The 20,809-nt window shown below is 39.4% G+C and overlaps 1 protein-coding gene across 1 annotated transcript in view; it reads right to left on the reverse strand.

Moving 5' to 3' along the window:
* Positions 1 to 20,809, reverse strand: part of LOC101743882 (uncharacterized) — a 253,724-nt gene that overhangs the window by 24,232 nt on the left and 208,683 nt on the right. The window contains exons 5-9 of the mRNA XM_012689799.4: positions 10,516 to 10,612; positions 5,050 to 5,951; positions 4,524 to 4,655; positions 2,214 to 2,392; positions 392 to 531 (exon numbers count right to left, since the gene is read on the reverse strand). Of these exons, the coding sequence (XP_012545253.2) occupies positions 392 to 531; positions 2,214 to 2,392; positions 4,524 to 4,655; positions 5,050 to 5,951; positions 10,516 to 10,564 (1,402 nt within the window). The 5' untranslated portion in view covers positions 10,565 to 10,612. The remainder of the gene's footprint in view (positions 1 to 391; positions 532 to 2,213; positions 2,393 to 4,523; positions 4,656 to 5,049; positions 5,952 to 10,515; positions 10,613 to 20,809) is intronic.

Raw genomic sequence — 20,809 nt, forward strand, 5'->3', positions numbered from 1 at the left:
TATTATGATTGATATTTATGATTGATAAGAGATGCAAGTACAGTAGTTTCTTGAGCCTTATAACATAAAAAGCTATCATAAGCCGTAAGATATTAAGTCCAAATTTCAGGTGCATTAGAATTATGGCTATCTCGCATTCATGAATCGTAACTACTACGTGATTGCTTCGGACATAAACGATCAAGGCGATATTAGATAAGTGCAAGTTCTCTGCGGACTTATCACTAATGCCCAAAATAGGAATCGTAGGAAAAGTCGAAGCTGTTACTAAAATGGGAATGCCACTACTACGAACAGGTGATAAAGACTTGGTACTGGATATTTAAAATTTAAATTTTTAAATTTCGGTTTTTGAAAAAAATCTGTTTTGTATTGTAATTAAGTATCATACCTGATAGTGGTAAAGTGGGTAGGCAGTCCATCCTAACGTCGGCCACTGCACCGGTTACAGCTTGAGACACGTAAACAAAGCAGTATTCAGGATAGCGCTCCGTGAAGAGCCGACAGTCGAAGGTCGCAGTATGTTGACCCCTGGATTAAATTTGGCAATGTTATTTTTAAGTATCTGCTTATAGTAGCTTATCTTAGCTTATTTTTTATTGCCTTTGCAAGCAGACGAGCATACGGCCCACTTGATCAGCAATGTCAAGGGCAGAGCCAAGCCGCTGCATATCATTGAGTACTCTCCGCAAGCCTCGTTTGAAGAAGGACATGTACTAACGCTCGGGAAACACCGTTGAGGGGAGCTCATTTAAGACGGTTCATACAGTTCGTGAACGTAAACAACATAACGTTTGTGGATTGTACTAGTTTGCTTATTAATGTGGAATAAAATATTTTAGTGAACTTTAGGATTACATGTGTGGAGCTCGTAATGTCCCCGTGCTGATTACGAAATATACATAATAACAGAACAGATTATTTACTAGGTAAGTAGGTAGTAGAACGTCTCGTGAGTCCGCACGGGTAGGTACCACCACCCTGCCTATTTCTGCCGTGAAATAGTAATGCGTTGCGGTTCGAAGGATGAGGCAGCCGGTATACTTTAAAAACTGAGACATTAGAACTCATATCTCAAGGTGTGTGGCGGCGTTTACGTTATAGATGTCTACGGGCTCCGGTAGCCACTTAACACCAGGTAGACCGTCAGACCGCCATCTAAGCAATAAAAAGTAGATAAAGCTTGTGTTTTAAAGCTATAATTATTTATGAAAAGCTTTAGCTTGAGCAGATAGTGGAAGTTTCCTTTATTAGATTTATTGAGAGTTTATACCTTTGAAATCCACGTTATGACAAAGCAATTGAAGACTCCAGAAATACTATTATATTTTTGAAGCCATGTATACCAAGCTATGAATATAGATATTGTACCGCACCGAAAATTTTAAATCGAATGTCAATGACCAGAACACACGAGCAATTCCCATTACCACATTAGTTAAATTGATTGCGGAATCTATAATCAAACCAGTTAAATTAAGCGGTCAAATTATTCAGCAATTTTAACAACTAATTAACCCAATCGGTTCATGTAAACCAGTGGCTCGACTTCAGAATAGAAACGTCGTATGTTGCGATTGGAATTTTATAGATATTCTTTTTAATGCTAATATTTAGAGATGGTTTTACTGACGCTATCGGCGGCTGATATGAAAGCTGTACTAGGAGTGGTCGGGGAGTTAGAGTCAAAAACCCTATTTTCTAATTAATAGCCAGGTAGATTACTAGTAGTAAAATTGAGACAGTATCAATGTTTGCGAAAAACCCTATACTTTAAATGGAGCATAGTGACGTGAGTTTCACAGTGTACACTATTGACGGTATTGCGAATAAAAAATAATTCTCATCTGCACAAAAGTATATTATATAGAGGCTCTCATTTTTGAAGTAAAACTTCTTTAGAATCGTGATTTCAAGCTCGACGAAACGAAAAAATAAGTCCATAGAGACACAAACACATAAATGTATAGGATTCAGCCGGCGAGAGAATGAGATAGAACACATGTCATTAGACGTTCTCGGTCTCCTCTTTGTGCGACTCTTCGTAGCATCCCCTCTATCGTCTACTAAACACTATCCATATGTATGCTCCTGTGTAGTAGGATAATTAGTATACCTATATCGATATCTTATTGTATAAGTTTCACTTCTTAAGTGCGTGACTTGCACACACACACACACACACACTTTTATTTTATTTTATTCAATCTTACCTGCGAACTCTCCTCTCAACGATGTAGCGCAGTTTGTCCGAGTCTCTACCGAACACACGGACTCTATCCACATCTTCGATCGCACATTCTGGATACTGGAATAAGACGCGTACCCCGTCTCCACACGGGAACACGGATCCGCCTGGTACATTGAGTACGAATTGATCAGACCAGTCCGCCTGTGAAAGAAATGACCATCCTACAGTTTTCTATAAAATCTCATAAACATTAAAAAAAGATATTTCGTTATTACTGAATTATTCATCCGCTTCATCAAATAGTTTTCTATGAAATTAAAACATTATCAGGGTCATTATGATAAAGAGATTTAGAAGGAAGGAAGTGAAGTCGCCAACAAAATCACGCTGACTTTCAAATGATTGTGAAGCATGAACCACGTTTATTAAGATATAGCTAGCTGCTTAATCCACATGTGAAAGTCGCAAGGTAGAATTGTCTGCTATAAATTAAAATTGCCAAAATTGAAATCCATAGTGCTAAGACAAGCCAAACACAATAACTCAGTCGTAAAATGAAAAATGCTATAGCACCATATTTTCGGACGCGAATCTCACTAAACTTAAACCATTTAAAGCCAACAAAACAATATTTTTTTCGTGAAACTCATTCAACATCAAAACTTTTTTGTTTCCCTTTTATATCTTTGCATATTTCATCGCCTAAGCACTCGTAGGAATGATTGTATTTAATAACGGCCATTAAGAATGCTGCGGTGAAAGCAATCTACGTTAAATTTTATTTACAATAAATGGCCGTTCTGTTTGCCGTGTTTATGTTTCTCGTGAAATTGACTCGCGCAAATAAAATATTGAATTATTGCACAATTTCAACAATGAACCACGAATATATTAAAAGTATAATTTAACTTATCTTCTGGCGTTGCTTATTTAAATAATGTTATGCTTTACTGTTGTTTTCATCTTCTGAGCTTTCTTTCATCGTGGCCAGAGTCCTAATGATAACAATTGGTTTGGCCCTTAAACATGTACTACAGGTTTACGAGGCTGTTCTCCTCTACTTATTGTCGCTTCTTCATCGTCCGTCTCTTCATCTTGTTCCGCCTCCTTTTCTTATTTACTGATTTCTACTAAATCGTATTCTAGATGATCATTTCAAGGCCATACTTATGGAATATTGATGCTAGCGGTAAATGTCACAATTCGTTTAAAATCAAACTACCATGGAAGGTTACTGGTGGTAGGATGTCTTGTGAGTCCGCACAGGTAGGTCCTGACGACTTGCCTATTTCTGTCGTGAAGCAGCAATACGTTTCGGCTTTAAGAGTAGGGAAGTCGTGTACTGTAAAAACTGAGACCTCTGAACTCATGTCTCAAGGTGGTTGGCGGTATTTACGATATGAGCTCTGGTAACCTAGGTGGATCGTGAGCTCGTCCACACATCTAAGCAATAATAGTTACAACAGCTGCCCCACCCTTTAAGCCGAAACGCATTACTGCTTCGCGGCAGAAATAGGTAGGGTGGTGTATCTACCCGCGCGGAATTATAATCGGAGACCATTTGATCTGAATCGGAGACCAGGTAAAAAATGTTTTATTTGCTGTATAACCTTAGTTTTGTATGTTCACTTATTTAATGGTGAAATTTATTTGAAAGTAGATATCCAAATAAAGATATACGTAATTGGTTAATTATATTTCACAGTGTTGATACAAAATTGAATAAAACATGTATGTATTGAAACTTTCGTCCATATAAATTGCTGGCAAGCCCAATTTCGGAGGGGATTTCACGAGAATCGATTTTACGGTTTACGATGTATTACGGCTGTTTTTCATTTGGAAATTTTAAAAGCCTACCCTAATTTCCTTGCCTGTATCGTGAATTTGATATTTCGAAGGTATGACCGTATAGCTGTTATCGGATTAGGCCTGTTTGATTTAAAAATTTATTAGGGCGCATCATACACAAAATTATGAGTCAATGACAAAACCGCAAATTTTGACAGTTTTCAGAATTTTCCCCAATTCTAGTAACGTAAGAAAAATCTATGTTATTAAACGAAATCATTCAGATTTTTATAAGGATACTCATAAAACTTGAAACTTACCCGAACTAAAAATTCCACGTCTAGTGTTTACTTTATTTTACTGGTTTTGATTTGCATAGAAAACAGACAAAATCACAACCACTCATTGTCGAAGGGCTATCAAAGCAAAGGGACATAAGTAACATGGTTTCTCCGCAGCAAATATACACCGTATTTATGACCATTACGACCAATGGCACACAAACTAAGAATTAGAGGAGGCAAATATTGAATAGGCTTACCTTAATAAAAGCAATAGCAGAATCTTGTGGGCCCGCCGCTGCGGCTGGTCGTAGGGTTAAGGCATAATCGCCAGCCTGCCCAAAGAATTCACATCTCAGGGTCATTGTACGACGGCCAGGGAAGCCGTGCATCTGAAACAGAAAGTACAGTTTAAAGAGTGGACATCGTTTTATTCGACGATTTCTGGTAATATTCTCATTCGTGAAGGATTAATAGATCTATTTTCCATTTGTATTACGTGCTTTCTTCAAGTGCCCACTTAAATGACATTGTATTTAGGACTACTTCCAATAAATTACCAAACGATACCAAGAAATATCATGTTTTTCAACCACTCAATTATTTTTTTGCTTGTCTTTAACATATATCTACAATTTAATTGATCAGCAGATTACTAAGATTAACAGATTACCAATTAAAATAAATCAAAGAAAAACAATACAATTCTCATGCCTGAAGTTGTCATTTAAGAATGGGTAACTTCTAACAAAATTGAGAATTATTGTCTTTGTAAAAAAAAATTACCTCCTCCGAATATAGAGCGTGTGTATGAGAACTGCTATTCTTTCCATCACACAGCATAGCTCGACCGCTCGAGTGACCACAATACAACAATTCTAGAAAGAAATCAGCACTGGATTCTATTGGTGTACAAACAACCCTTGGAAACTCTATGATGGCCATCACTTGTCTCTGTGGATAAGTTTGTATATTTTCCGGGGTCACATCAAGATTAGCTGTGGGCCATTGCACGTCGAACTTCCAAGATTTAACAACACTATCTCCAGCATCCATTATACTACCTTCATTATCAACATCCCTCTTCAGTCTAGATTCTGTTAGAATCTCATCTGTTCCGTCAACAATATGCTCTTTACTATTACTAATTCGACTACTATGTTCATTATATACATATCTTTTAGTTACATTATCTGTATTTCGACTAGACTCTGCACCATCAACACTTATTTTCGTATAACTATCTAAATTAGAGTCACTTGTGATTTGATAGTCTTTTTTATTAAAGACATCCAAATCATCGACGTTGCGTTTAGAAAAACCATTATCTTCATCCTGCTTAACATCATCATCAATTTCATTCGTGAAATTCTCCGTGGTGTAATCTTCATTTATGAAGTTATCTTTATCAGCGATAAGTTCCAAGTAATAAGTGCCTCCTCTTGATAAGTATCCGCACGGTATTGTCATTCGGCTTTCAGAATCAAGAGCTAGCGGCATCGTGGCAAGCAGAGTCCTCCCTTCGTCGTCTTCTCTGGCGAGGCGAACCTTCAGGCGAGTACCAGTAACGCCGTGAATTTGAATACGGACATCGCCTCCCAAAGCTACGACGGTGGTGGGTATCTCTACCCATACTTGCTTGAGATCTGTACTGTCACTTGAATGAGGATTGACGAATCTTGTGCTGCCTGTAAGCAAAATTACGATATGTTAACGAAAGAGTTTGTCATATCATTGTAATTAAAGTAAAGAAAACAGCACTGACATTAACGTTAATACGCTTAAACCGAAGCGGACTTTTCCATTGTGATTGCCACTAAAGTTAATTTGGAGTCTGGGTCTGAGTCCACTTTGATAAATTCCTCGAATGGGAATCCTAGAATGGGAAACCCTAAAATATGCACCGTGTCAATAGTTACTGCTTATTGCACTAGACCCTTCACCGAACTGGATAGCAAAAGCTCTTTAAGGTATCTGTCGAAGCTGTTCGCTATCAAACCGTGCACTGACACAACTACCGTAACAATGATAGTTAAATCAACATGCCACATGGCGATAGTCTCGTGGACCAGGTCTAAGTATTATATAGGTATTTATCCTTTTTTGCCCTCACGAACTATTTCTCTTTAAAGGAATTGAGATCTCACCCAGCACTGCTCGACGCGCATCCCACTCATGGTCATTATCAATACTAATAGCATTTGGAAATGCTAAGTTCTCGACAAACCATTATGAATATTTCCCAGTAAATATTTTAGTGTTTGTTATATTTAAAAGCATACAACGAAATATTTGAGATACACGAAACGGAGGCAAAATGCAGAATTTGCTTCATTTTCTAAGCTCGTGCCAAACCACGTTTACCTTGAAGAGGAAAATTCAATGAAAAACGTCAAACTAAACTATAAAAATTTCATATCAGCAATTTTCAGAAAGCTATTTTAGTGATGAAAATTATTTTCAGTTATAAAGCTCTGAAACTTTTTTACTATAAAAGAAAGTTTTAAACACGTAAAGAGCTAGCCTGGATACGCCGATTAAATTGAATATTTAAATGAAGCTTTGAAGTTATAGCGTTGCGAAAGAGCTCAGTGAAATTATAATGTTTTAGGATAATATTTTTATGATGATCGCCATTTTTGGGCCCGACTTGAGACTGTGGGGTGGTATGTCCCACCATGTCGCAACAAAACCATGCTAGAAGAAAGAAGGGCGAGACCAGTCATCACAAACTTCTTCCAAGGGACATGAGATCGAAGTCTCCACTAACAACGTTCTACTCTATAATTCAGAAAACACTGCCCGAGGCAAAGAAATACTGGATGATGGTACTTGTATATCTCCGCACGTAGAATAATAGTCACAGACCCTACTCTAACTACCTTTTGCGATACTCACGATCATATGAAGTATGGTGTAAAGCAGATATGATGTAGTATTACTGGTGGAAGGATGTCTTGTTAGTATGCACAGGTAGGTACCACCACCCTGCCTATTTCTACCGTGAAGCAGTAATGCGTTTCGGTTTGAAGGGCGGGGCAGCCGTTGTATTGTTAAAAGTGAGACCTTAGAACTCACGTCTCAAGGTGGGTAACGGCATTTACCTTGTAGACGTCTATGGCCTTTTTTTTTTTTCGGAGGGAAATCCTCATGGGCTACCTCCGCCTGGGGAAAAGCGGAGGGGTGTGCCGGACTCCTACCGGCTAAAACCACCCCGGTGTCCACCCACACGTGCGCGCAGGGCCGCGGGAATCCAAATTCTTCCGCAGCCCCACACCAGTGCTGGCCCGGTCTGTCCAGGCCTCGTCTCCTGCACGGGGTAGTGAGGCGTTCAGCTACTCCGTGCATCGCCTCAGAGGCACGCGCCGACATCCGCATGCGCCTCCGTCTCAGGTCCATCGAATAGGGGGCGAGGGCTTTCCCAAGTCCCTCGCCCCTGGACCTATTCATGGGGGGCGGAAAAGGGAGACGTCTATCGGCTCCGGTAACCAATTAACGCCAGGTGGGCCGTCTCATTTACCCATCAAAGCAATAAAAAAACAAAATTATAAAGTATTCTGCAGAGAGACTAAAAAATGAATCATAATAGATTTACCAAACAAGCTTACGATCACTATGCCACTAGTTGGTAGTTCTAGTTGTTGATATGGTTGAACCAAAATCTGTTCAGAATTCGTGATTTTGCTTGGTTTTTTAAAAAATCCTTTATAATTTTCTACATATACACCGACACAGTTCTGTTACAGCTTGTACCTCGTAATAACAGGATACAGGAATACAGAGATGATTTTCGCGCGAGACTTTTCACCTTTCACGCTGAGCGTACGAAATTAAAATGCACCATTTCGCGCTCGTGAATAACACAAAAGCAGGGGGGCCCTCGATGAGCTCGGGCGGTATTTGCGCTAGCTACACTTTATTTTTTGCCTAAATGATTCCGGCTTACGAAATTACTTACTATACGAATTAATGTTACGATGAACTTTTTATTTTGAAAAAAATAAGCAACATTTATCTGTAATCATCATTATCATCCCATAATTGACCACTGCTAGACTCCCCCTCCCTCAAAGCTTGCCATAGTGTTCGCTGACCGCACTTAACTGATCCCTGTCAAATTCCATATCTCATCATGCTCACACCACAGGAATAACCACGCTGCTGTCTCCGTAATAAAATAGTAATTATTATTGTAATGATTGACGGTATTAATCAAAATTAACTCTCAAACAGTGAGTTATTAATACAAAATTAATTGGTATCAATATTAATTAATTACAAAATTGTAGCGAGTACAAGTATTTGCATTTTTAATAAGTTCCCGGGCGTCAATTGGGTATTTTTAATTAAATTGCGTTCGTTTTTAATTATCTCATTAGAAACCCAATGTTCTATATATTACTAATTCTCTTAGCATGTGTAGGCACAGAGTCACATCTTTTTAATACGCTTTTATTGGCTTCAGACGTATGTGCTTCAGACGTTTGTAACGGAATCTTTGAACATGGTTTTGACCCCCCTCAAATCTTCGGACTAACTCGAAATACTGTATATTTATTAAGGACCGATGACAATGCAACATTACAAAAAAAAATTAAATTCAACTAAAAAATGGAAAATAGCCTCACGCTTTTTTTACAATAAAATAATTTTTACTTACACTATTTTTAATTCAAATTTAATAAAATTCATTTTCTATTTTTTTTTTGGATTTTCTATAAAAGCGTATTTTTTTTGTTTTTTTAAACTATTTTTTATTTTTTCCAACCTAAGCTGCCTTAGAAGCCTTAGAAGGCTATGCCAGCGTAACTGAGCGGGAAAGTGACCTCACGGGGCTCTAGCCTGAGGACGTTGCTAACACTAACCCAAGACAGAGCAGTGCTTGGCAGAATCTACCACCGGATCGGAAACGCGACCTACTGAGAAGATCCGGCGAGAAACTCAGTGGGCTCGTGGTCACATCACTTGATATCGCACTTTATATAGTGTCTTATTCTTGAGTAAAAAAATATGTACTGTAATCTAAAACTATAATAACTAAAAAAGCGTTGATGAAGCTGAAACTTAATAACTTTAGTCCGAAAGATACATATTATAGTTACAATTTAAGTTTGGCTCGTAAATTAATTAGCATGAAACAATATAAGGTTACCGGTTAGTAACTGCCACCACTGTAGCATTTATTTATCCAGGATCGACAGTTGCGAGCATATAAGAAGACTCTAAATGCTCAAGTTCAAGTAACCCGATGGAACTCTCATTTGCTTTGGATCTTGAACTGGATCAAAAGCCAGTAAACGGTAATTGCTAAAGCGGTACGCGGTACTCAAAAGAGCTCACAAGAGCACCTACAAGAAATACGCCAATTATAACCAGTGCGGGTTCAACTATTATGACACGATGTTATTACTTAATGATGGAAGTATTTTGTGAACAATTATGAAGTATATATTTCATTTGAGTATTTTGCATCTGCAGTATTTGAACAACGATAGTTGCATCGGTCAATGGCTATATCAAGCATTTTTTTTCCTACCTTAGCCGATAGCCTTGAGAGGCTATTTCAGCGTAACCTTAACTAGTAGGTGAGCTCACGGGGCTCAAGCTGGAGTGATGCTAACACTGACCCTAGCAAGATCATTGCTTCGCAGAATTTACCACCGGATCGGAAATGCGACCCACTGAGAAGATCCGGCGAGAAACTCAGTGGGCTGTGTCTATGGGTCAATTCGCTCGTCGAGCCCTTCGTCGCAGGCGATGGGTTCGACGAGGACGGTGGCCGGTGCTTGTGGTACCTAAAACCTACATCAGGCATACTCAATATATTAGGCACACATTCACGGCTAACAGCTGCTCTGGCATTGCCGAAGTCCATGGGCAACGGTAACCACTCACCATCAGGTGGGCCATATGATAATCTGCCTATAAGAGCAATAAATAAAATAAAAAACTGAAGGCCATAAAATCTGATTGATATTCACATGAAGCCTAAATTATACTGTTGTATGAGACATGGTACTCTAGTAGAAATTGAGCTCACACTCATGTTGAAATTGGTTTTAATCAATTCACAAACATTTATTTTTTTATTGCCCTTGTAGGCAGACGAGCATATGGCCCACCTGATGGTGAGTGGATACCGTCGCCCATGGACTTCAGCAATGCCAGGGGCTGAGCCAAGCCACTGCCAGGTTTAACTGGTTTAAATATGGTGTATTTTAGGAACAGACTAAATCTTTAGAGTTTTCTCACCGGCAATGAGTAGCAGCCGCAGGATCGCGGCGTAGGGCCCACGGCGCATGCTGTGTCACCGCCCCATCAAACCTTCAATCTTTCAGCCATTGAGTTCCTGTAACAAAAACACTGTAATGTATCAACTATTATAACTATCATAACATATCCTGCGGACCAAATGGTAAACAGTCGACGTCGCCCTAAACACGTTATTTCGGATCTTTACGATCTACTAAAGATGCTTTTAGGTACCTCAAGCACCGGTCACCGTTCTCGCCGAGTCCGTCGCTTGGGTTCGACGAGTAAACTAACCCACAGACACAGCCCACTGAGTTTCTCTAATCAAAACAATACTGCTTCCTTCGTTAAGCTAACCATTGAAACATGGAGGAAAGGAAAACCTCCACTCACAATAACCTTTTCGGCTATTCATCGGACCAACCACTTCCAGCTGTTGTCAGTACATTAAATAACTCAAGCGCAGTAAAAATACCATATACTTATTTAGCTTCTCGTGTGAAATTTCAGAAAAAGTTCCTACCCGCCCTCCCCTCTTAATTAATTGGTAGAGCATAATGTCTACACGGCTGTTTACGACCATTGTGTGGCCGGCTGCTATTATTATTTGAACGCTTGAATCAAATAGAAACAATGTAGATGGAGGCCAATTCTATAAGGCTTGTGTTCACTGTCACACTTTGTTTTTCCTACGTTTTCTGGTAACTTCGAGGCGTTATACTAGATTCACCGAGCGAGTAGGTGAGCTCACGGGGCTCTAACCTGGTGACGTTGCTAACACTAGCCCTAGCAAAAGCATTGCTTCACAGAATCTACCATCTACCCGGATTTTCTTTTTTTTTCCCTACTTCTGCTCGAGCCTCGAGGGGTTAAACTAGGTTCACCAAATGCGTAGGCAAGCTCACGAGGCTCAGCCTTGCATATTTTCTGACATTAACCCTAGCAAAGGCTTCGATGAATCTACCACCGGATTGGACGAGAGCCACTGAGAAGATCCGACGAGAAACTCAGGAGGGTTTTTACAGAATGAAACCATTCTGACTTTGAGATTACGTTTCAAAGTGGTCGATGGCATTCCGTAACCACTAACTATTAGGTCAGCAATGATTTTTTTCTGAAATTCGCTACGAATTCTGCGGTATAAGATTGGCTGCTATTTCATTCACATCCGAAGGTGGATAGCGACGTACGTCTACGGATTCTGATCCTATTAAGACAGAGCGACAAGACCAACTCTAAATCCAATAAAATCGATCCGTTTTATAGCGAATAAAAACCGAATAACATTACAATCCCCTATAAAAAGTCTATTTAACATTAGGCAACAAAGTTGTTTCATGGCCTGTTAAAAGCTACATACGTCGGGCCGTAATCACGTCGCTTGGTCCTATTATTACGGAGAGCCGACGGTGGGTCATTTGATTTAAAAAGCAATAAACAATACCTTTTAGTTGCGATTAATTTATTTGTGCTTTGTAAATCCAAAATAAACTGTGACCTTTTACTGGCGGTAGGATACTGCCTTCAAGGAGTCAAATATTTCAGTTTGAAGGGTTGGGCAACCCTGCCATAACACTGTAGAGAGCTCTATCTATCTTTTTACTGGTGGCAGGAGCTCATCTGAGTCCGCGCGGGTAGGTACTACTACCCTGCCTATTTCTGCCGTGAAGCAGTAATGTGTTTCAATTTGAAGGGTGTGGCGCGTTGTAGATGTCTATGGGCTCCAGTAACCACTTAACACCAGGTGGGCTGTGAGCTCGTCCACCCATCTAAGAAATAAAATAAAAAAACTTGGAACTTTTGATACTAATACCAAATAGAACGGACCTCTAATTACAAAGATAAATGTCGCGTATTAAGTGAAATGTCGCTTAAACCAAATAATCCTTCACCCGTCGATTTAGTATATAACTATTCAAAGCTTACTATCCAAAATTTTAGCCTTCAATAATTACAGGGCGCAGCTGCTTCTATAATGAACCTATAAGCATCTTATCCTTTAGACCACAAAGACTCCAGAAAACAAGTAAATCAAAACTCTCTCGCAACGAAAGAGAGAAAGTCTGTTTAAAGTACATTGCGTCGTTATTCATATTTATTTTATCCGTCACGCTTCGTTGATTTCGAATGGAGACCAACCGTCTAACTTCCAAAAAGCCTTAAATCAAGTCTGATTACATATTTTATTTACGTCAAAAACTTGGGAGCTTCCTTTGCTTTAATAAGGTATCAATGATATTCCCTTTGTACAAGTTCGGGTCGACGATTGCAAAATGAATCTTCACAAAAGAAATCGAACTGCTCTCCGAATCTTCGTCGAGAAAGATGATAATGATATTCGCATATTACATAACTTTGTTCTTAATGTTTTTTTTTTATTATAATTCTTTTATTTGACGGTTTTCCTGAATTATCGGGAAGAAATAATTTGCGATGATCAAACGTTTGACTGTGGAGATCTTCAAAGAAAACGAGCCATGAATTTTCGTTTCCGTGTCAATGTCAAACACAAAATTTTAATAAACGAAAAATACAAAGTTTTAAATTAATATTGAATGTACTTGAACGATCTAAAAATATTTTTACTGGTCCTTTTATTATTAAATTCCGGATAACGCAAGCCGTGGGCATTATTGAAATCTTCTTGTTCGGCTTATTCTCGCGTTTCGAGTCATTCGTGACCACTTTTTTTATTTCCTACCTATGCTGATAGCCTTGAGAGGCTATTTCAGCTTCGCCCTAACATGTAGGTGAGCTCACATGAAGGTGCTTTTAGATACCACAAGCACCGCTCACCGTCCTCGTCGAACCTGTCGCTTGCGACGAAGGGCTCGGCGAGTAAACTAACCCACAGACACAGCCCACTGAGTTTCTCGCCGGATCTTCTCTGTAGGTCGCGTTTCCGATCCGTTGGTAGATTCTGCGAAGCACGACTCTTGCTAGGGTTCGTGTAAGCAAGATCGTCAGGTTTGAGCCCCGTGAGCTCACGTTCTAGTTAAGTTTACGCTGATATGGTCTCTCTCTCTCTCTCTCTAGACCATCAACTTAGGTAGAAAAAAAAGATTACATAACTTTACAGGTACGAGGCGAATTAAAGTCTTGTTCGGCGATCAGTACGTATGTACTTGTACAGTTATTAACCGGCTTCGGCCGGTTCACGCCGGGATACGACGGTAAATAAACGCCGACGTACTGCTAGTATTATTCGTGTAGCGATTGACTGGCAACGAACGATCATGACCTTATTAAATTTATCTTTAAAATTACGAATTACGTTGATATGAACTATATGCATATAAATGTATGTATGTAGTTTTTTTATGTCCGATTATGCTGGTGTTTGAATTCCGCAGGCAGGTACTAAATTTTCCAATGAAATACATAGCTAATACATCTTCAAGAATTATTTCCACGATAAAGGTATAAGATCGCGTAATAAAAAGCAATTGTAATTTGCAAACTTAATCGTGGTAGGGCATCTTCTAAGCCCGCATGAGTGTGTACCAACCACCCTGCCTACTTCAGCCGTGAAACAGTAATTCTTTCTAGCTTAAAGGATGAGATAGCTACTTCACTTTACAACTGAGATGTAGATCTCATACCTTAATGGTCTTTGGATTCTTATAACCACTTCACAGCAGACGGACGTTTATATAATAAAAAAATGGTGTGCGTACTTGCTCGTGAAAGAAGTGAAACTTCTTTTACGGTGTGTAGTATTGTGGTTTTCTTCATTTTTCATCCTTAAATCAAATTTCTCTTGTAATCGGGAATGCTGTGTATAAGAGAAACGACCTCGTAACAATTTATATATGTTTTAAATGATATATAGTTTTTTTTATATTCCTCATTAAAAATAAGATATAAGATAGTTAAAATGTGTATAAATGTGTATAAGAAAAACGACCTATCTCGCTTTCTCCTGCTCTTCAAGGTCGAGTGGTTCGCGAGACGCTCTGTCTATTTTCTCACTCTCGCTCGTCCTATATTGTATCTTTTCTCTCTAGCCGTAACGAATCTGTCGTGAGTTAAATTTTACTATCAACGCGCCTAAAGAAGTTTCACTTCAAAAATATTGCTTATATACCACTTAAATGTAGTAGCACTTAATGTAGTCGTCGTGGCCTAACGGTAAGACGTCCGGTGCATTCATGTTGAGCGATGCACCGGTGTTCGAATCCCGCAGGCGAGTACCAATTTTTCAAATGAAATACGTACTCAAGAAATGTTCACGATTGACTTCCACGGTGAAGGAATAACATCGTGTAATAAAAATGAAACCCGCAAAATTATAATTTGCGTAATTACTGGTGGTAGGACCTCTTGTGAGTCCGCGCGGGTGGGTACCACCACCCTGCCTATTTCTGCTGTGAAGCAGTAATGCGTTTCGGTTTGAAGGGTGTAGCAGCCGTCGTTACTATACTTGAGACCTTAGAACTTGTATCTCAAGGTGGGTGGCGCATTTACGTTGTGGATGTCTATGGGCTCCAGTAACCACTTAACATCAGGTGGGCTGTGAGCTCGTCCACACATCTAAGCAACAAAAAAAAAAAACTCAACACAGAAAAATAATTTATCTTTAGTTATTTAGCAGGCTATACAATCCGTCTGAAGTCAAGTGATCCCACAGAAGCACAGCTTAACCACTGCTGTTCAGGCTTTGTTATATCAGCACTCTTATGAATTAATCGTCATCATAGTCGGTTGCTCTTGGCAGAGCAGTCGTTGTCATGTGGAATTCTTGTTTATTAAAGCCTTGTTTATTAAAGACAGATGTTTTCCATAGTTTGCGAACTGAGGCTTGGCGCACGCACTCGTTAAGTGGGGGCACGCAGTAAGGTCTTTCACCTGATCAGTCCAGCGCATGAGGATTCGTCCACGAGATCTCTTACTATTTACCCTACCCTGAACAACAAGTTTCTCGATAGAGCTTATGAATTAACATCGCAATTTAATTTTTTTTTATTGCCCTTGTAGACATACGGCTCACCCGATGGTGAGTGGTTACCGTCGCCCATGGACTTCAGCAATGCCAGGGGCAGAGCCAAGCCCCTGTCTACCGCTTAATACTCGAACGAGGCTAGTGGAAGCCTCGTTTGAAGAAGGACATGTCATAGCTCTCGGAAAACACCGTGGAGGGGAGCTCATTCCATAGCCGGATACCGTATTTTACAAATAGACTTGCTATACAATTTACAGGGAGTGCTCGTTGCAAGTCAAAAGACGTTAATTTTGTCGAAATTCCGCGAGCGCCAAACGAGCTGCTGAAGATCTCAGCGCCCTGAAATTTACTGTTAATAATAGTTTTAATAAACACGATAAATTAAATAATCCTGGCGGAAGTCGGTGTGGGCGTTTTTTTTCCCTCACATTTCCCTCGTCTCGAATGAGGCTAATGAAACTTGACTTCCACGGGAAGTGGGTTTCAGCTTAATGAAACCCCGAAGAAACAATACGGTGGAGGAGCTTTTTTTTTTCGCTAAGGTACTTTGAATTAAAAGTATTTTTGCAGTTTCACTTCTTATATTACTTGATTAAAAAGAAACTACTGAAAAAAGGTTTTCCATGAAACTTCTAGTCGGATGAACTCTGTTTGTTATGAAGACTAACAATTTCTTATAAATGCCCTCGAACGTCCACGACATTTACAACGTAAATGCCGCCACATTGTGACATAAGTTCTAAGGTCTCCCTTTTAACTATGAATGCACCGCCCTTCAAACCAAAACGCATATAAATAATATAAAAATAAAAAACTAAATGTGTGCAATTCACACGTGGTAGAAGTGAAATCTTCCAAAATTAAAATACAATTATCCTAAACGTCTTAAGTATATGTAAAATTTTGTCATTAGTAAATAATTGTAAGGTAGCGCCCTCTGTGAATTGATATTTTAATTTCACGTATAATCCTAAATTAAAATTCACTACAAGAGCTTTCATACACACGTTAGTATTAAAAAATCTCACAGATGGCGCTGTATTAAATAGTATGTATATTTTTTTTTTTTTTTATTGCTTAGTTGTGTGGACGATATCACAGCCCACCTGGTGTTAAGTGGTTACTGGAGCCCATAGACATCTACAACGTAAATGCGCCACCCACCTCTAGATATAAGTTCTAAGGTCTCAGTATAGTTACAACGGCTACCCCACCCTTCGAACCGAAACGCATTACTGCTTCACGGCGGAAATAGGCGGGGTGGTGGTACCTACCCGTGCGGACTCACAAGAGGTCCTACCACCAGTGATTACGCAAATTATAATTTTGCGGGTTTGGTTTTTATTACACATACTTATGTATATGTACAGGTTTTTTTTTTGGTGAAATACATACATTGATATTAAGCACTCAGACCAACAGCAAGCAAACTTGATCATCATCATCATCATCATTATCCTGCCTTTCTCACAGTCACCTGAGGTCGGCGCAAACTTGATGACCACACGAATTTTGTCCCTTTGTGAGAATTGAACCCATGACCCTCGGCGCAACATTCAGGGTCGCTAACTACTGCACCATTGAGTCAGTCAAAATATGTAGTATGTCAGTAGTCCAGTTTCCATAAACCATCAAACACTGTTTAATTTATCGATCAGACTCAGTGTTTCCTTCATTTTAAATGAATACATTAATAATCTTACAATAAAATATACAATGCGGCATTCTGAACAAATTTTCTTCGGTTTTTCCCCGACTCGTAGATATAAATGAAATTACATGTACGGTTGAGGTTGACGTTTCGCTTTAACTTTCGTGATCACGGACAACTTTTTTCCCTACCTATGCTAGTAGCCTCAAGCGGTTATACTAGCTTCTTCGAACGCGTAGGAGCTTACGGGGCTCAGCCTAGTTCATTTTCTAACACTGGCCCTAGCAAATCTACCACCGGATCGGAATCACACAGAGAAGATCCAGTGAGAAACTCGGTGAGATAATCACGGCCATCTAAGGTGTTTCCGTCGCTTCTAAATGTAACAAGTGCTCTGGTGACGTTAGCTCAACTTGGGTTACACAAAATAAAATGTTCGAGTGACTCAAGATGTCGTAATATGACACGTGTCACTTTGTGCATACCCGCGTCAGACGCGCCGCTGTCACCGGACGGCGAACTGACGTGTCACGGAGCGCCGGAAACAATTCGCCGGATGCGTGCACGGCTCAAGTGGAACGTTGCGAGAATTTATCGTTGGGCTACGAGATTAGCGTTTGGAATTCACAATAACGAGTAAAACAGTGCAAGTTTTTCAACGCTTAATTAATTTGAATTACTATCAAAATAAATTAGAGTACTCATTAACGTTAATAACATATTCCTCTGATTTTTTTCTTCAGTCCAATAAAAACATGTGGTAGCAAGCTGCTGTCAGCAAGTGGCTGATCAGAAGCGCCCGTGGACGGTAGAAACACCTCACGCTACGTCCTGCCTAGTTTACAATAACTGAATATGATACTGGTGGCAAGGCGTATTGTGAAAGGCTTGGATGGGTACCACTGCTGTACCTATTTCTACGGTGAAGCAGTATTGCGTTTTGGTTCGATAAGTGGGTCAAGCGTTGCACTATAAAACTGAGACTTGTATATAATCACTCATGTATCAATGTGGGTTATAGGATTTAAGTCGTTAATGTAATGAGTTATTATTATGTATTATTTCTGTTAATGTTAATTGTCAGAGCAATCACGACCACTCTAACAAAAGTGTCCGACTGAGAAGAAAAAAAGTCTAAAAGTATAAAATAGATGCGATACTTTTGGCGGCTAGATTTGAAAGAGAGTTGGTGGCACTTTGACGTTCAGAAATTGAACTTAGCGACTTGTCTGTGCCGCTGATATTGCTGACGTCCATGATTACAATTATTTTCAAGTGGGTATGCTCGTCTGCCTACAAAGGCAACAAAAAACATAAAAAAATGAAAAAACAAACTTAAAAAAATATCGTATAAAACCGTTGTTTTAATGGCCCCACATACTTGACTCGGAGCCGCGACATTATCCCGCCCGTCGCATAAGATGGACGCGTATAGCTTGTGATGTAGGTCCGCACTAGCTTAACTATTCAACTAAACGCTACCTGTTATTTATGTCGGATCGTCGGCAACAAACAATTGAAATCTTGCAAAATACAAGAAATTTATTGGCACGAAGTTCCTTATGGGACGATGCGGAGGGGTACCCTAACCGAGAAAAAACGTCCGTAACGTAAGATTTTTATATATGTATAGTCTTAGTATGATGGCTATACAGTGTCTAATGTTTATTCTACACTCTACTTGATGACGGTTATTATTATTATTCATATAAATAGGTGTTTGTTTGTATATTATTATTATATAGTTAAAAAATAATAATTGTGAATAAAATAAAGTAGATAGCTTTGTAAAGTAGTTTTTTTTTTTATCAATAAAAAAATCATATTTTAATATGTATACCCGAATAATTATTTTCTTTATACCCTCGAATAGAAGTTAAAATTAATATTTTTATAATAAGCAACTTCATTCCTATCCGGTGTCCCACGACACCATACATCTTATTTTAGTTTGTAGGGCGTTACGGGGTTACGTGTCTGCCTATATTTGTGTACTAATGTCCCGGTTTGGTTAGGACTGTTGTTTGTATTTGTCGCTGCCTTCGATCTCAGAGAAAAGATGTAGGCAGTTATGTTATGATGGCTCTAGGCTCGGATAATCCTTGAACAAGTTCGATAATGACGTTCATCTAGACACAACTTTTACTGGTGGTAGGACCTCTTGTGAGTCCGCACGTGTAGGTACAACCACCCTGCCTATTTCAGCCGTGAATCAGTAATTTGTTTCGGTTTAAAGAGTGGGGCAGCCGTTGTAACTATACTGAGACCTTAAAACTTATATGTCAAGGTGGGTGGCGCATTTAGGTTGTAGATGTCCATGGGCGACGGTAAACACTTAACACTAGGTGGGCTCTGAACTCGTATACCTACTAAAAAAAAATTTATGTATCAAAGTGAATAAACACGTTAGCGAACTTAAAAACTTGTATCACAACATCTTATTTTGTAGCTTTAGCAAATTTTCAAATGGCAAATGTGTTTCCTCATAATTTTATTTCTGGACCTGTTCTGCAATAGGTCCCATCCCTGACCGTGTGTGCACTGGGCAGCAGCAAAGTAAGTGAGTAGTGCAGGCCGCTTCAACATGTCGTGCAATTCGGAATCATTTATTTCTCAGTAGTACTAAATCAGAAAGCCCCAAACGCTCATTCGTACACAAGACAGAAACTTAGCTGAGCGATCGCTGCCGAGCCGCAAAAGTCCACTAGAGTCCATAATTTACAGCGGAAGCCTCGTTGATTTGTGAAGCTCATATCTCATAGAGTTGTTTCATAATCGGTGCAAGTTAAAAGAGATAATACAATTTTTATTTGGCGTCGACGAACTTTTTATTTTTTATTGGTTAGGTGGGTAGATGAGCTCAGAGCTCTCCTGGTGTTAAGCGGTTATTGGCGCCCATAGACATCCACAAAGTAAATTCGACACCCACCTTGAGATATAAGTTCTAAGGTCTCAGTATGGCTGCAACGGCTGCCCCGCCCTTCAAACCGAAACGCATTACTGCTTCACGGCAGAAACAGGCATGGTGGTGGTACCTTCTCGTGCGGACTCACAAGATGTCCTACTACCAGTAACTGGGAACAATTGAAAACCTAAGAAACCGCGAACGCTGTATTCGCGAACAACTATTCGAACATTCAAATCATTCAATCATTCACCACACGATGGACATCACGACTGGCGCTCCAAAAACAAATACAAACGCTGTACCAGTACACCAATATACCACCAGGAAAATCGAAGAAAGAAAACCCGGAAAAAAATCAAGACTCGATAAATTACCTAACGGTCAAATTTTGAAATTTTAGTATAACTGTGAAAGCAGATAAAAAAATACAGCCTAGAAATTCAGTCGAACAATACGAATTCTACCATCAGGAAAGTAGGTACTAGTATCCATTACCAGCTAGGTATACCCATAGACACAGCCCATTGAGTTTCTCGTCGGATCTTCTCAGTGGGTCGCGATTCCGATCCGGTGGTAGAGTAACGCTGATATAGCCTCTCAAGGCTATCAGCATAGGTAGGAGAAAAAAAAAGATAGGTATCAATAGATAAGGAAACTACTTTTACGGTTTAATGATTTTATTATCTCTGACCTTTTGAATAATCCTCAGTTTTTTTTTAGGTGAAGAACAATAGGTATCCGTGTCGACGTAATGTTACATCTACAACACTGGGAGCGGAAAATATTAAATCGC

The sequence above is a fragment of the Bombyx mori genome, chromosome 23, assembly GCF_030269925.1.
Source record: "Bombyx mori chromosome 23, ASM3026992v2".
Lineage (NCBI taxonomy): Eukaryota > Metazoa > Arthropoda > Insecta > Lepidoptera > Bombycidae > Bombyx > Bombyx mori.